General features: G+C 38.3%; 1 protein-coding gene across 1 annotated transcript in view; it reads left to right on the top strand.

Moving 5' to 3' along the window:
• Nucleotides 1-11,338, top strand: part of UBE2N (ubiquitin conjugating enzyme E2 N) — a 36,718-nt gene extending 25,380 nt beyond the window's left edge. The window contains exons 2-4 of the mRNA XM_043562097.1: nucleotides 9,343-9,589; nucleotides 9,783-9,923; nucleotides 10,609-11,338. Coding sequence (XP_043418032.1) covers nucleotides 9,343-9,589; nucleotides 9,783-9,923; nucleotides 10,609-10,649 — 429 coding nt within the window. The 3' untranslated portion in view covers nucleotides 10,650-11,338. The remainder of the gene's footprint in view (nucleotides 1-9,342; nucleotides 9,590-9,782; nucleotides 9,924-10,608) is intronic.
• Nucleotides 11,339-16,635: the final 5,297 nt, after the last annotated feature.

The raw sequence follows: 16,635 nt of genomic DNA, 5'->3' as shown, positions 1-16,635 counted from the left end.
GGAGTAGTTGGCATGTCTTTAACTGTGATGCTGATATTTAGAAATCTTTCAAAAACAGAAAAAAAAGAAAGATGGAGATGTAAAGTTATCTTTCCAGAAAACATTTATTTATTTATTTATTTATTTATTTATTTATTTATTTATTTATATTTATATTTATTTTTAATGTTTATTGTTGAGAGACAGAGAGAGAGACAGAACATGAGCATGGGGGGACGGAGAGAGAGAGACAGAGACAGAGACTGAGAATCTGAAGCAGGCTCCAAGCTGTCAGCACAGAGCCCGACGCGGGGCTTGAACCCACGAACCGTGAGATTGTGACCTGAGTTGAAGTTGGACGCTTAACTGACTGAGCCACCCAGGCGCCCCCAGAAAACTTCTAAAATGTCTTTAGAAACAGGCAGGGACATAATGTGCTTCTAGTGTAGTGCTGTTTTTCGTGTTGTTAGTATTCCTAATCACATCTGTACCACCTTCTCTAAGACCTTGACATACCCTACTCTAAAATGCATCTTTCAAAAATTGACTAGGGGAACCTGCGTGGCCCAGTTGGTTGAGCATCCAACTCTTGGTTTCAGCTCAGGACACAATCTTTTGGTTGTGGGTTCAAGCCTTGCATCAGGCTCCACGCTGTCATCGAGGAGCCTGCTTTGGAATTCATTCTCATTCTGTCTCCCTCTCCGTGTCTCTCTGTCCCTCCCCATCCCTCTCCCCTGCTTCTCCCTCTGCCTCTTCCCCTCCTCTACCTCTCCTCCTCCCCCTCCCCCTCCGTGGACCCCTCCCTTTCTCTCTGCCCCTCCCCCGCTCGTGTGCTCTCTCAAAATAAATAAACTTAAAAAAAATTGAAAATTGACTTTTATGTGTACTTCATACTCAACATGAAATAACTTCTTGAGGGGCAAGGTCTTTGTTTTATTCTTCCTTTGAATTAGTTGATACCGTAATGTCATGTACAAAGTAAACAATAAACATTTGTTAGTAAATCCATATTTCAAAGTCATAACATTTCAGAGCATAGTGGTTTCATGTAATATAAGAGATAGGCAAAGTGGCTTATGTAATAGATAATTCCAGGTCAAAATGGCATACATCCAAATTTTCCATCAAAATAAAGCAGATTTATTCTATTTCATTTATGTTAATAAGACTATACTTCTTCAATTGCCAGTCCCAAAGGAAAAAAAAAATGACATTATGGCTTAAATTAATTTACCTCTTTCATGAAGCATTTCTTCATGATTATGAACTACTGAAAATAGCCCTTGACTTCTGTGTTATTTACTATCCTGCCAAACACTTGACATTTACTGTATATTGTTAATTGTCTTTCTGTATACCATTGAGATTAAGCAGTCAGGCTCTGAAGCCAGACTGAGTAAACCCAGTAATCTGGATTTTAATCTTGGCTCTGCCACTTGCTAGCTTTGGTTATAATGTAAGTGGTCACTCTTAGTTTCTCATTTCCCTCGTTTGTAAAATGGGTATGAAGATTAAATGTTAATAATACATGTAGAGCACTTAAGTCACTATTTGCCACAGTTAGTTTTTATTGTTACTTGATCTTTTATTGATTCTCTGCCTATCTGGGCATAGTGCTTGATAATTGCATAGAGTTCCTGCCCTTGAGGAATTTACAGACTAGTGGGGGGAGGAAAAGAAACAGACTATAGTATAACCTGGTGTACTTATTAGTGGGACAAAAGAATTGGGAGGTGCTGGACAAGGAATTCAGGCTAGTGGTTTTCCTTATTGTAGGCACACTCTGTTAGTAGGATTTTCAGATTTTTGTCTGTTGTCAATGATTGGAATAATTTTAAATGCCGTTCCTGGGGTGGAAGTTACCAACTAACACAGTAAGTATAGTAATTCTCAGCTCCATGTGGTACCTAATCATGCAAGTATGTATTCACTGAACAAGCATTCGCTTATCACTTCATTCACCACCATTTGGTAGCTGGAGTTCCTATCTTCAGACAATTTAGGGCCTGACTAGTCAGCTAACAGTTATTGTCCTAGCTATAGTAAGACGAATGGTATAAATGCCCAGGAAACTGAAGTACAGGGAAGAGGCTTCCAGACTAATTCAAACCAGAGAAACAAGTTGGTTGTCTGTACTTAGTTTTTCAGAAATCCTTCTCTGGCTTCCACATCTCTGTTCCTTTTTGCTGAATTTAACAGAATTTTGATAAAGTCAAATTATTGATATAGTCTTGGGGAGAAAAAACTAGAGCTTCTAGCCCAGGTCATTCCGTCCCATCTTTTGGTTATTACTCCAAGTTGAATACAGAGTACACTTGACCCTTAACAAAGGTTTGAACTGTGCTGGTCCACTGACACGTGAGTCCACTCATACGTGGGTCTTTTTGTTTTGATAAATTCAGTACAGTACTGTAAATGTACTCTCTCTTCCTTATGATTTTCTTAACATTTTCTTTTCTCTAGCTTGATTTAATGTAAGAATGCAGCATATAATATGTAAAATTTGTGTTAATTTACTGTTACAGGTAAGGCTTCTGGTCAACAGCAGGCTGTTAGTAGTTAAGTTTTGGGGGAGTCACAAGTTAAATGTGGATTTTCAACCATGCTGGGGGCTGATGCCCCTAACTCCTGTGTTGTTCATGGGTTAACTGCACTTTCTGGTACTTACCAGTCCAACTGGAAAAAAAACTTTTCACTAAAGGGGTACCTTGGTCTGAACTTTAAGATGTAGTCCTTGATACCTAGAGCCTTCGAAACAGCTTCTACCAGTTTTTCCTTCTTTTCAGAGAAGGAAATTGTGAGGTTGATGTGTGTGGGAGTAGAGGGAGAAAAAGAGGAAGGTGGAGGGTATGCCTTGAGAATCTTTATTCTCATCTGACTTTAGGATAAGCATTTTTTAAAAACTTAGTGAATTACAATAAAAAAATTTATGAGCCATTTGTGAAGGAAAAGGTGTTGGAATAGGTAAGTGAGGTCTTTCATCCACTAGGGGGTAGTGTGGACTGTAAAAATTAAAATTATTTCTCAGGGATTGACCCTTAATTTCCTCATGCAGTTACCTTGTTTGAATTAATTTTTATGCATTTAGGTTTTTTCGAAATTGCTGCAAATCATTATTTTCAAGCACAATCTTGTGACTGTAACAAACTAACACCCACATTCTTGTTATTAGTGATTCCAATGGTCTGACATTACTTTTTGTGTAGAATTTTTGGAGGGGAAAAAGTGATGCTTTTCTCTACCAGATTTTACTGTATGAAATAAAATTAGTTTAATAACCTGTAAGTAACATCATTCTAACAGGACTGTCTTGTGTTTTCAGTTTCCTGTTCAGTAGCCCCATGTGACTATTGAGCAGTTGAACTGTGGCTAGTTTGAATTGATATGTATTACAAATCTAAATTACTGGATTTTGAAGACATTGTATGAAAAAGATTGTAAAATATTAATTATATATATATCTTAAAGTTTATTTATTTAGAGAGAGACAGAGAGTGCGCGCACGGTGGAGGGGCAGAGCCCCAGGCAGGCTCTGCACCTTCAGTGCAAAGCCCAATGTGGGGGTCAAACCCATGAACCATGAGATTGTGACCTGAGCCAAAACCAAGAGTCACGCTTAACCAGACTGAGCCACCCAGGCGCCCCAATTATTTTTATGTTGATTATGTGTTGAAATAATGCTATTTGGATATATTGTTAACTACAATATTAATTTTACCTGTTTCTTTTTACTTTTTAAAGTGACTAGTGGAGAATTTAATTTAGTATTATATTTGCAGCTCATATTTCTGTTGGGCAGCACTGCTGTAGGGAAAATATTCATCGACCATTCTTTTCATGCTGTACATACCTCTAGCTGACTTTAGGATTTGTAGGGAAGTGTAGTAGGGAAATTGAGCACAACTTTGGCTCTGTTTATAATCCCCGCCAGAATAAACACAGTCAATTCTACTATAAGGAGATAGTTTGCATTCCTAAAATTCATTGTGTTAACCAAAATTGTCAGTAAAAACCACCTGGCTCATGTATAAAATGTTAGGGGCATGACATTCAAAAATGTTGGTAACGTTTTTTTAAATGCCCACTTGTAGGGGGTGATGTTGTAAATACCTTTAAGTAGTTTACAATTGTGTATATAATGATAAGTTGGCGTTTGCTTTATCAGTAATCCCAAAAAAGGAGCCCTTGTTTGTTAATACTTTAGAATTGCTTAAAGATGTAGTTAACAGAGGTTGGAATAGACAGTAGGTATCACTGAGGCATCTGTCAGTTTTTCTAAGACTAATTGTGATAACAAAATTGATAATATTGTCCAGAATAGTCAGATGGTTCTTGGGTGAGATGATCTAAAATGTCTACAATTGGCATTATGAGTAATACATTGCATTTTGTGTTTCAGAGAATATTCTAAATAGGGGAAAACCTGAGTGCTGTAGATGTATGTTGGAAGTGTATAGAGAAAGTTAACTTTTCTCATATGCACATTACCACTCTTTTTCTAAGAACTCTGTTTATTATCTAGAATTTTACTGTATATTATTCAATCATTGCCTTAAAAAACGTAGAAGACCTTCCATTGCTATAGTGAGCACAAGCGTTACTGAACTTTAAAGGGCGGAAAAAACCTAGTTCGTGGATTTAGTTGACAGACTGTCAAGTGTTACAGTTTACTGTGGTGTATAATTCTGGGATTTGCTCTTCAAGTCCCAGTAGATCTATGATGATCAGATCAATTTGATGTTACTTAATTCCTTCTTAAAGTATTTATTGGTGAAAAAAATATTTACAGCATGAATTATTATACTTCCTCTGTAAAATGAGTTTCCTTGAGACTTAATCATACTGTCACTTAAATTCATACTCTACTTTTATGTACTTCCTTTTCTACTTTTTAGTAACTAATTCCCTAAATAGTCTAGGGTACTTTTTGTTCTGTATGACCTAAACTCAGTTGCTACCTAGGATTGGGTCCTAGGATTGCTTTTAAACAAGTAGGTCACAGTGCAACTAATGGTTATTCTATTTTCTTTAGAAACAAACTTATTTAATAAATCTTAAGATTTGTTATTGTGCTTTGCTCTTAACATTCTTTTTGAGTTGGTTGTATAGGGCTATGGCCGCCTTATGGGATCTCGTTTAAGTCTTTCTGCAGTATTATATTTTTTGATCTTCATAGCAACTCTGCATGAGAGGTAATCTTAATTATATAGATAAGGCAGCTGAGGCTCAGAGCAGTGTAAATTATTTGCTTAGAAATCGTAGTTAAGTAAGCAGTGTGGTAGGAATTTGAACCCATTACTTACAGACTTGAAGAAATCACAGTGTACTTCACTCTTTCTACCAAAAAAATAATATAAAACTAGGAGGTGTTTTATAGTTTACCATGTGTGAATAGTAAGTAACATGAAGGATTTTATTTCTTACCCAATTTTGCCTTTTTTGGGGAAAACAATGGACTCCAACTTCTGTGGGTGAGACTTGTTCCATTTGGTTTGGATTTTATTTGTTTTTCCTCCTATAATTTATGCTGTGGGTTTGGGAAATCAGTGCCATACAGTCAAATAATTACGCATCTGTTCATTGTATCAAAATCTATGAGAACTTGAGAGCATATAAAAACTATTTGAAAAAGTCTTCCACACCTAAAAGCTTATTCTAGATTGTGCCCTGATGAAGTCTTGTAATTGACCAGGCCGTGTGATATGTTTACATGTACATTCTTTAGAAAGCCTCTGATTTTGCGGAGGAACTGAAGATGAGGAAGGAATGCAGTCTCTGACAGTGTGTTCTAAGAGTGATTTTGAGGCTATTTTGGGATATGATCTTGGAGGCCCTTCGGGAGCTTTTTATAGTCTTGAATAGAGCTGCTACTACTTTGTGTAACCAGGGAGTGGGGTTTGGGGCTCTTGGACCCCAGCCTTCTCTTTTTTTTACCAATCTCTCTCTTAATGGGTTTCTAAAAATACGAAGACCTGGGACAAAACGAAAGGAGGAGGGAGGGGAGGAGAGGCCAGAATTCAGGGAATTTTACCATCCGTTTTTTTTTTTTTTTTCTCATTCTTTTATTTACTCTTACTCTTCATCCTTAGTATCTTCACTTTTTTGCAAAAAATGAAGACTGGCCTCTTGTTCTGATTCCATGTTGGAGGACTTCCCACAGTGGGAGGCTTCATTATTGTATCTTGAGATGTTTTTAATGCTCTAAACATGTTTTACTTTGAACCTTAGTTTACAGCATTTCAGCTTCCCATTTGCCCTTGCATTGCCATGATTAAAACAAAGCAAAAAACAAAAAAACAAACCAAAAACCTAGTCTCTAATTAGAGACTAGGGTGTTTTTGGGTTAAGGCATTACTTTAAATGGCTATGAGTTTATTAACACAATTTGGGAAAGGGTTTAATTTTTTATCTGGATCTTATGATTATGAAAGGTAAATCTTTTTTAGTATGTGCACTGTAGGCCTAGAGTGAAATGGTATTAAGGTGTATGGGTTTTCTGAAGTGAAGGCAGCATAAATACAGTATTCTCATTTTTTATATCTAAAACTGTTGATATGGCAGTGTTCTGAAACTTCTGATTGCACATGCTTATTCAAAATGTTGAAAATATATTACTAATATATGAAATTGTACTCAGTATTGTCCATTTCCGTTATTGCATGTTAACATTTTTTGGCTGTTTGTAAGTTGTTTATAAATAGAAGTTAGATTATTTCTTCCTATGCCTGAATGGATCCTTTTGTTTTCCTCCTCTGATGTGCACATCCTGCTTTGAATAACCCTGCTTTAATGTTAAAGATGAAATTCTGATAGTTGATGTGCACATCCTGCTTTGAATAACCCTGCTTTAATGTTAAAGATGAAATTCTGATAGTTTATCTCCCTGTTCTTTGTGACATCAAATAGATTCATAATTCAGCAAGTATTTATTGAACATCTGTGGTGTCAGGCACTGTTCCAGATGTTGAGGATGTAGCAGTAAATAAAACAGGCACAAATCTCCTTTTATGGCACTTCCAGTCTGAACAAAATAAGTTAGATATATAATATGTTAGTAGTGCTGTGGAGATAAAATAGGGGAACAGGGATAGAGGGAGGGTAGAGGTTAGGGTGGAATGGGGTTTTGCAGTTTCAGTTATGGAGGCTTCACTGAGAAAACACATTTGCATGAAGATCTTCAGAGCTGAGAGACAAACCAGATAGAAATTTGGGGGAAAAGAGCAAGTGCAGAGCTGTTTGAGGGGGGAGTATGGCAGGTTGGAGAGCTACAAAGAAGCTAATCTGGGTGAAACAAAGTGCCAGGGTGGAAGCAGGTTGGGGGAAACATAACTGAAGATGAGTTAAGAGTAGGCTGAGTGAGGGGATCACGTAAAACCTCTTCTTGGGGGGCCATTATAAGGAATTTGAAAAGTCTGTGAAATACAGACCCAGGAGGGAGTGGGGAGCACGGTCAGAAGCAGGAAGTACAAAGTTAGGCTATTGCAGTATGCTAGGTGAGAGCTTGATGGTGGCTTGGATCAGAAGTGTGGCCGTGGGGTGGTAAGAAGTAGTCCAGTCATGGATATATTTTGATGTTTAAGCCAACAAAATCTGCCAATCAGGTTAGATGTGGTGGGTTATGAAGGACAATGTTTGATCCTGTTGGAAGGATGGATTTATGGTTAACTGATAAAAAGAAGGCATTGAGGGAGGAGCAGGTTGAGGGTGGGGAATGCTAAGTTTGGTGCTAATCAGATATTCAAGAGGAGCTGTTGAACAGGTCTTTATGGATGGAGGAAGTGTGATCCAGGGGAGAGATCTGTGCCGGATATGAATTTGGCAAAGCATCATACAGAGTGTATTTAGTATTTAGATTTATTGGACTACATGGGGTCACTATGGAAGTGTGTAGTAGAGAAGCCCTAAGACAGGGCCCTGGGGCACTTCAATGTTGGGGAGATAAGAACCAACATGGAGGTTGCTGCCAGACTAATAGGAAGACAGGAGAACATGGCTAATGGCAGCTGGGTGAGGAGCAGGGAACAAGGAGGAGGGCAGACCAGCTAGAAAAGATGTTCCATTTAGGTCAAGTAAGATGAAGATTAAGCATTGTCCATTTGATTTAACTGTGCGGGAATCACTGCTGACCTCAACAAGCAGGTTAGTGGCTAGACCCTGATTGGAGAGTTGTGTTCAAGATAGGAGGGGAGGAGAGAAATTGGAGACAAGCAAGCATAGATAACTTTTAACAAGCAGCTGAGCAGTGGGGCATTAGCTGGTCTGGGGAGAGTGAGGTCAAGGTCATTTGCCCCTCTTATTGGGCAAAATTATAGCAAGTTTGTACAGTTTGGGAAAAATCCAATAAAGAAGGGAAGATGATTCAGGAGAGGAAAGAGATGCTAGAGCAATGTCCTTGAATAGGCAAAAAGGAGATAAGATCTAGTGCTTTCTTTAGAGGAGAGGTTAGTCTTAGCCAAGAGTGATGGCCATTTTATCGACAGTGACAAGAGGACAGGCAGAACACGTGGGCACGCAGTTGAAGGTGGGTATACAGATGCTACAGTGGGAACTTAAGGAGGTGTCTTTTTTTGTGAAATAGAAAGCAGAGTTCTCAGCCAAAAGTGAGGGTGAGAATGAAGATGCTGGAGGCTTGAAGAGAGAGAACGTTCGAGTACTTTAGGAGAGAGGGAGAAAGATGGAAAAGAGAACTAAAGATTGATTGTTGGGGAGCAGTGTAAGGGTTCGTCGTCAGGGTTGTACATATTTCTCTAGCCCTGTTGAGGTGCCTAGGCACTTGTCCCTACTACATTCCCTTCTGTTTTTCAGGGGAAAGATTTTTAGTGACTTTTAGTACTAATTTTACTTTTTATTTATTTATTAAAAAGATTTTATTTTTGAGTCATCGCCACACCCAGTGTGGGGCTTGAACTTACAACCTCGAGATCAAGAGTTTGCTTGTTCCATTGACTGAGCCAGCCAGGCGCCCCAAATTTTACTTTTTAAACAGCTTGGTTTTAGTGGAGTTTAAAGAGAGCAAGTTGCCTTTACTATGTGATAATTCCAGTGTTATTTTCTTCTTTCTCCTCCCTCTCCCCTCTCCTCACTTCTCAACTTAATATAAAATCAGTTTCATTAGCCTAATTTTTATTATCAACATATTTTCAGATATTTGTAGCTACAGAGTATATGTGTCATCAGTATTCATTTGCTTTTGCATTCAGCTGATTGGGATGATTTAAATAGTCTTATAAAATGAATAAAAACCCATCAGGAGATTGGAGAGGTTCTGTTAAGTCCAATTCCAAGAGGTGAACTTCTTAATTTTTAATTTGGTGTTCAGCAAAGTGACATTTGTTTGACGAATGCATTGTCTTTCTATTGTAGGAAACCCAGCGTTTGCTGGCGGAACCAGTTCCTGGCATTAAAGCAGAACCAGATGAGAGCAACGCCCGTTATTTTCATGTGGTCATTGCTGGCCCCCAGGATTCCCCCTTTGAGGGAGGGACTTTTAAACTTGAACTATTCCTTCCAGAAGAATACCCGATGGCAGCCCCTAAAGTACGTTTCATGACCAAAATTTATCATCCTAATGTAGACAAGTTGGGAAGAATATGTTTAGATATTTTGAAAGGTAAGTGTTACCTTTATTAATATATGCTATTAAGTAAGATTTCTCCTTTTTATCTTAAGCATTCCATGTTGAGAATCTGAACATTGTAATCTTGCCTATTATATAAAGACCACAAAGGTCTGTGGGAATGAAATGCAGTAGTTCTGTGGCTGTTGTTTCATGCTTGATCATTCTGGGCCTGTTGCCTTCATAGATAAGTGGTCCCCAGCACTGCAGATCCGCACAGTTCTGCTATCGATCCAGGCATTGTTAAGTGCTCCCAATCCAGATGATCCATTAGCAAATGATGTAGCGGAGCAGTGGAAGACCAACGAAGCCCAAGCCATAGAAACAGGTATTTAATATCCATTCTCCTTCACACCACTTCCACTTTTTAAAACAAATACACACTACCTTTTAAAAAACTTCTTTTAGAGTCTTAGCAAAAAGAAAAAAAATACGTATCGAGAGGAGTAAGTCAGATCCCGCTTCTAGTATATGAGCACCTCTTAACGGATGTTTAAGCTCCAACTTCCAGCCTGCTTCATGACCCCCAAATTAAAGATAGCCTGTAATTGGGGGAGCTCTTCAACTCTTGTATAACCTATACCTGGTGTATCAAATACCGTGTGTGTGCTGTTTATCTAGCAGTACATAGAGAAAACGGAAAGCTTTTTATAACTCCTTGAGCTGCTTTTGTATTTCATCTGATTAATAAAACTGTGTGTCACTTTAGAGCTAGGGAGTTTGAAATCAGTGAGCTTCTTCCTGCTACAGATTTTAACACAATTAGTGGAGAGCATTATATATCTAGAAATGAAGGAGACAAAAGGAGACAAGTCTTTTCATTCTGTTGAATTCTGTAGAACTTCTGGATTCCATTGTAGTGTTTTGTAATTAGACATATATAGGCTTTCTGTCTGATCCAGATGACAGAAAAATGGCATGAATTTAACTTAATACTAATTAATTTTTATAGAGTTTGGAAAGTAACATGAAGCTAAGTAAAATAATAATTGCATGTTTGTTTTTGTCTACAGCTAGAGCATGGACTAGGCTATATGCCATGAATAATATTTAAAATCGATCTGATCATCAAGTGTGCATCACTTCTCCTGTTCTGCCAAGACTTCTTCCTTTTTTGTTTGCATTTAATGGACACAGTCTTAGAAACATTACAGAATAAAAGCCCAGACATCTTCAGTCCTTTGGTGATTAAATGCACATTAGCAAATCTATGTCTTGTCCTGATTCACTGTTGTAAAGCATGAGCAGAGGCTAGAAGTACCATCTGGATTGTTGTGAAACGTTTAAAAGCAGTGGCCCCTCTCTGCTTTTATTCATTTCCCCAATGATGGTTAAAGTATAAAGCACTGTGAATGAAGGTAGTTGTCAGGGTTAGCTGCAGGGGTGTGGGTGTTTTCTCTTTATTATTTTTTTTGAGGGGGTGAGAGGTAGTTTTAATTTTATGGGCTCCTTTCCCCCTTTTTATGGTGATCTAATTGCATTGGGTAAAAGCAGCTAACCAGTTCTTTAGAATATGCTCTCTAGCCAAGTCTAACTTTATTTAGACGCTGTAGATGGACAAGCTTGATTGTTTGAACCAAAATGGGAACATTAAACAGACATCACAGCCCTCACTAATAACATTGTGACTTTGCTGTCAAGTGTAGAATCCTTCCTTCAAAAAAAGCTTGTGACCATTTTGTATGGCTTGTCTGGAAACTTCTGTAAATCTTATGTTTTAGTAAAATATTTTTTGTTATTCTACTTTGCCTTTGTACAGTTTATTTTACTGTGTTTCATTTTCCCAATGTGACAATCGTATTTAAAAATTAAAACTGATGGAACATTCTGTTTTGGTCTTCACCATCTGACAAGTCGAATGACAAGAGGTGGATTTTGCCAGTTTCTTTTCACTAATACAAACTTGTGTTAAGATATCACTGAATGGAGTATTTATAAGCTGGCCCTGAGCATGCATAAAGCATTGGTATCTGATATTTTTTTTACCTCCTAGAAATTTGAAATAAATGTGTTTGTGTTGTCTGATTAGTTAGATGATCATTGGTGTCTTGCCATGATGTTTGAAAATTATTGTACAGGAGAGTCACAGCAAAGCAGCCGTTGTGACTGGCTTTGTGTAGGACTCACATGTGCCACATTTGTTTGTCTGGCATTTCGGTTATGACCTTTTTCTTAGTTTTTGTCTGAAAACTTCATGTGTAACCACTGGTGTATGATACTATTAGGAAGCACCAATCTGATAATCATTTGGGGTTTGCTGAGGCATTTATGAGTCTTCCTTGTAGACCTGACGAGCAGATCTCAAGCAACAGCTTGCATAAGTGTCATCCGAAAGGTTTCTTCCTTTGTGAGCATCAAATCCTCAGTTATGATTCTTACTTTCATCCTTCAGTATTTGCTCTGGGAGCTATTGTTTGATATTAAGTAATTTTTTCTGCATTGACAGAGTTCCTCCCCTCAGAAAAACTGTTCTTTCCCACCCGTTTCCATATCTAATTTCTGATCCTTGTTATTTTTAAGTCATCAGTGTAGCCAGTCCTAAGTATGTAAATGTTAACCTGCGGGTTGGAACCTTTGTCTCTTGCAATTTAAGGTAATGGATATTGTAGCCCATCTGAATTTCCCCTACTCTTTATTCTCATAACTTCTGGAGTTTCTTCAGAATGTGGTGTATTTTATTGTGCTCCTATGTAAGATGAAGAATTATCTATTAAAATTACATTTTCAACATAACAAAAGGTTTTGATGACTGGTAACTGGTATCCTTCCAAATAAAATGCATTGCTTGGAAACAAATGTTAGTTTAATTCAGAATAAAATTGTTCGTAACCTTAATGTTATAAATTTAAAGCTCTTAGGAGCAGTTATCATTTATCACAATTCTTGTGCTTGTACAGAGGGTGTCTTGCAACTAGGAAACTGAATCTCATTCTGGGGCCGAAACCAACACTCAGGCAGTTCAGTAGAGAGCAGCTTTATTTTAATGCAGGTGACCCTGCTCGTGATGATAGCTAGTATCACATAGTGATTTGTATGTCATAAAATTCCAAATTTAAAGCCATTGTACCATAAAAATATGTCTAGAATAGGACTCTGATGTCTGCTGAATTAGAGTTATAGAAGCACTGAAATGGAATAATTCTGTTTTTGTTTCTAACATATGAATTCCTGATTTCATGGCATCATGTTTTTCCCTTTGTAATTTTGCTAAGAGTCCCCATTGTTTTGATAAGACTTAAGCAGTGAGATGAAAGGAGACAGTTTGTTGATTGAACTTGCTTAGGATTAAAAAGGCTTGGGAAGGCCAGGGTAGATTTCAAAAACCAGCACCTACATCTGGCTTTTGGGCCTGTTTTCCTTGGCCCACACAATGTGTTTGGTTAAAATATTTTGAATTCAGTGCTAACGTTTTTTAAAAACTTTTAAAGTCAGGAGATGCACGTGAAAACCCAGAGTTTTGGTGACCTGAATGATCTGAACATCTGGCTACTGCAGACATGACCAGCCTTTGTGCACAGCACCGTCTGGGAGGAGCTGAGCAGCAGCCGCCCTAACAAAGAGCTTGTCATTCTTTTCTCATCCAGTGACTCTCCAGTTGGTTAGAGTCCCCTTCCAGCCCGCTTGCCCCTTCATGTAGTCTTCTTCCTCTTCCCTTGTAAGCCTTTCATTTTGTGACTCCTAAGCTTAAGGAAACCGTTAATTTGACAGAAGCTTAATATGCATCCAACACTGTACTACTTGGGGATGATTAGGTGAATGAGATAGGCAAGGGGCTTTCCCTTTTGGACCTTCTGATGGGGCAGGGGCACGGACAAACAGCAGTTCCAACTTTGCCTGGAGAAGGGAAAGGAAGTACTGGGGAAGGTATGCTCTTCTGGATTCAAGCCAGATGAACACCTCCAGGCAGGAGGAACAGCATGTGCAAAGTCCTGGGGGAGAAGAAAAGAATCTGAATATGTAAGTGGCTTCTTAAAAATCGATTCTGCCTGTTAGGAGGAGCTTTTCTGAAATCCTGAGGCATTCATAAGAGCTTTTATGTTTTTTCATTTGATTTTTTGTTTTGTTGTACTGCTTTGTTGTTTCCACACTGGTTATTCTTGGTCCTGCCTGATAAGATCTTAGATCTGAAGTGTATAGAACTTAAACCCTGCTCTAGACCAAGAACATACTGCAATACAAAATTGCAGAAGCATTTTATTTTATTCCCTGCCCTGCCCCCTACAGAAGTAATTTAAAATAAGCTTAAATACAAGCCAGGATAGCTACAGGTGCTGTATAGTTTAGCACTGTTCAAGGAGAATAGGGGAGGAAATCTGGTATTCTGCAAGACATCATAAACAATTTTAGCGAAATGGAACTATTGGTGTCCTAGGAATCGGCATTATTTTTCTATTTGATGATTCAGGAATCTCTTGGCTATGCTAGCCATATCGATTTTTGTTAGTTGCAGCAGCAAAGGTTTAGAAAAGTAGCCTTATCTCGCAAAGCTGGCCAAAAAACAATTGAAATGCCATGATTATAGGGCAGCTAATTCATCAGCCTATTTAAGGAAAATGTAATATTTCATTGGAATAATGTATTTTTGGGCTGGGGGTAATAACATTTAGCTATTTAGCATGCTGCTTACTTTAAGGAATTATATCGGGGGTTTATTTTTTAAATGATTTGATGATCACAAAAGCAAAACTTGTTGAATGTAATAACTTGAAAAAAATATAAAGAATAAAAACCTGTAATCTTCCACCCAGACTGATGATACTTTGTTTGATACTTTGGCCATACTCCCATGTGTTAATTCCATTTCTCATTGATGTTGGAAATTGGGAGGATTTGTTCCAAGGGTTAGCTTTGCTACAGCTTACTACAAATTGGGTAGATTTCCCTGGCTGCAAAACTAGAAGTTGGGCTACAGTTTTCCTGTTAAGTGTAGAGCTCAGCGTGAAGAGTTCAGGTCTTCCTTCCCAGTTACAACTTTGGCCTCCTTCAGCTGGTCTTATTTCATCTGTGCCTTTGGGTGTGGTGTTTCAGTTGTCTGAATGTAGACTTGCTACACTGCCAAGCCTCTCCTGATTTGATGTAATTGTTTCAAGGGTCTGATAGGTTGTAGTAGACTAATTGCTTGAATATTTAGACCTTGCTTATTGTCTCTTGTAGCAGAGCAGCAACTGAGTCTCATTTTCATTTAAAAGTTCATTTCATCGTGTTCATTAAGGAGCTTTTAACACTTCTCCCTTGCTAATCATTTGTATCTATGGGGTAAAACAGGTCTTAGAAATCAGAAAAGATTGATAACCTCACCTCATCTTCCTGCCATGTAGAGTAACTAGCAGGTTTCCTTTTTGCATACTCTGATCCATTCTCACCCGCCATATTCCATGAAATGGTTCCATGATTGGGGCACCTGGGGAGCTCAGTCAATCAAATGTCCAACTCTTGGTTTTGGTTCAGGTCATGGTTGCACGGATTCTGAGACTGAGCCCCACGTCAGGCTCTGCACTGACAGCCCAGAGCCTGCTTGGGATTTTCTCTCTCTCCCCCTTCCCTTTTTTGTGCCCCCACCCCCACCCCCATAAGTAAACAAAGTATTCTGGCTTGAATTCAAGAGTAGACTACTCAAGACCTGAGAAAAGCAGTTTAGACATGGTAGATTGGTTGCACTAGATTTGAACTTGGTGCTGTTTTCCTTGTTTTGGCAGAAAGCATTAGGACTGTGAGTAACCAAGGGAATGAAGAAGGGCCAGAGTCTTACAATCCGTTTTTTCCTTCTACAAGAAAATATTGGGGGCTTTGTGGCTATAGGTCTGTCCAACCAAATTACTCACCTCTGCCATTGTTGTGAGAAAGCATCCATAGACCATTTTAAATGATTGGACATGCTATATGCTGTGATATAACGTTAATTTTCACATGTCACAAAATATTTTCAACTACTGAAATTGTGGGAAACAACAAAAAAACCGAGTTTGCAAGCTGTACCAAAATAGGTGGGGGCTAGGTTTGGCCTGTAGGCCGAGTTACTCCCGCCTCACACTAGGCAGTGACTGATTATTCACTGCTCTTGTATTAGAACCAAATGTTGTGTCTCTCCAACCCCCTCCTCCTCTAAAAAGTGATACATTACTGTTGTTCCAGTAACAAAGATGGTACAGGTTTCTTTTTCCCCTTTTGCTGTTAATATGTACATATTTTGATAAAATTTATATACAGATTGAGCATTTATCAAACCTAGTTTTTTCATGCAAGATTATTGAACATTTTCACATTTAAAATTTCTTGGAATGCTAATTTTAAAATTAAAATTCTACTGGTTTTGAAATAAATCTGGGTTTTTAAAACAGTGACCTTTAGCAGGTAATGCTGCATAGTTGTGCTTTTTGAAATGTGTTCTTGAATGTTTACACTGTGGCATTGTATTTCCTTGGTATCCGTATAGTATCTGTTGATCCTAATTTAATCCCATTTGCACATTAAAATTTTTTTAATGGTTATTTTTGAGGGAGAGGGAGAATGAGTGGGGGAGGGGCAGAGAGAGAGAGAGAAAGAGAAAGAATCCAAAGAAGGCTCCAAGCTCTGAGCTTGTCAGCCCAGAGTCCGACGTAGGGCTCGAACTCAGACCATGAGATCATGACCTGAGCTGAAGTTGGACATTTAACTGAACCACCTAGGAGCCCCCCCATTTGCACATTTAAATTGATGTCAGTTTTACAAAGTCTGCAATATGCATCTTTAATCATGTTTTGTGCATCTTGTCTATTTCTGTTGACTAGATTCCCAGAAGTGGAGCTGTTGGGTGAAAGGTTCATATGCATTTAAAATTTTGATAGGTACTACTCAGCTGTTCTCCAGAAGGCTATACTGATTTACATGCACAGATCCTTACCTGACCCGCATTGTCATTTATGTCTGCATAATATTTCATTACATAGACATATTACTTATTAGTTAACCATTGCCCCTTTAGGCATGAGTATGTTATTTCCATGTCTCACTTTAGTTGCCTAATCTTGGTACAGAAATCTTTGTCGACATTTTTGGACAGA

The sequence above is a fragment of the Prionailurus bengalensis genome, chromosome B4 (genome assembly GCF_016509475.1).
Source record: "Prionailurus bengalensis isolate Pbe53 chromosome B4, Fcat_Pben_1.1_paternal_pri, whole genome shotgun sequence".
NCBI classification, from domain to species: Eukaryota; Metazoa; Chordata; class Mammalia; order Carnivora; family Felidae; genus Prionailurus; species Prionailurus bengalensis.
The sequence above is the reverse complement of the archived record's forward strand: the minus strand, read 5'-3'. Positions and strand labels throughout refer to the sequence as shown.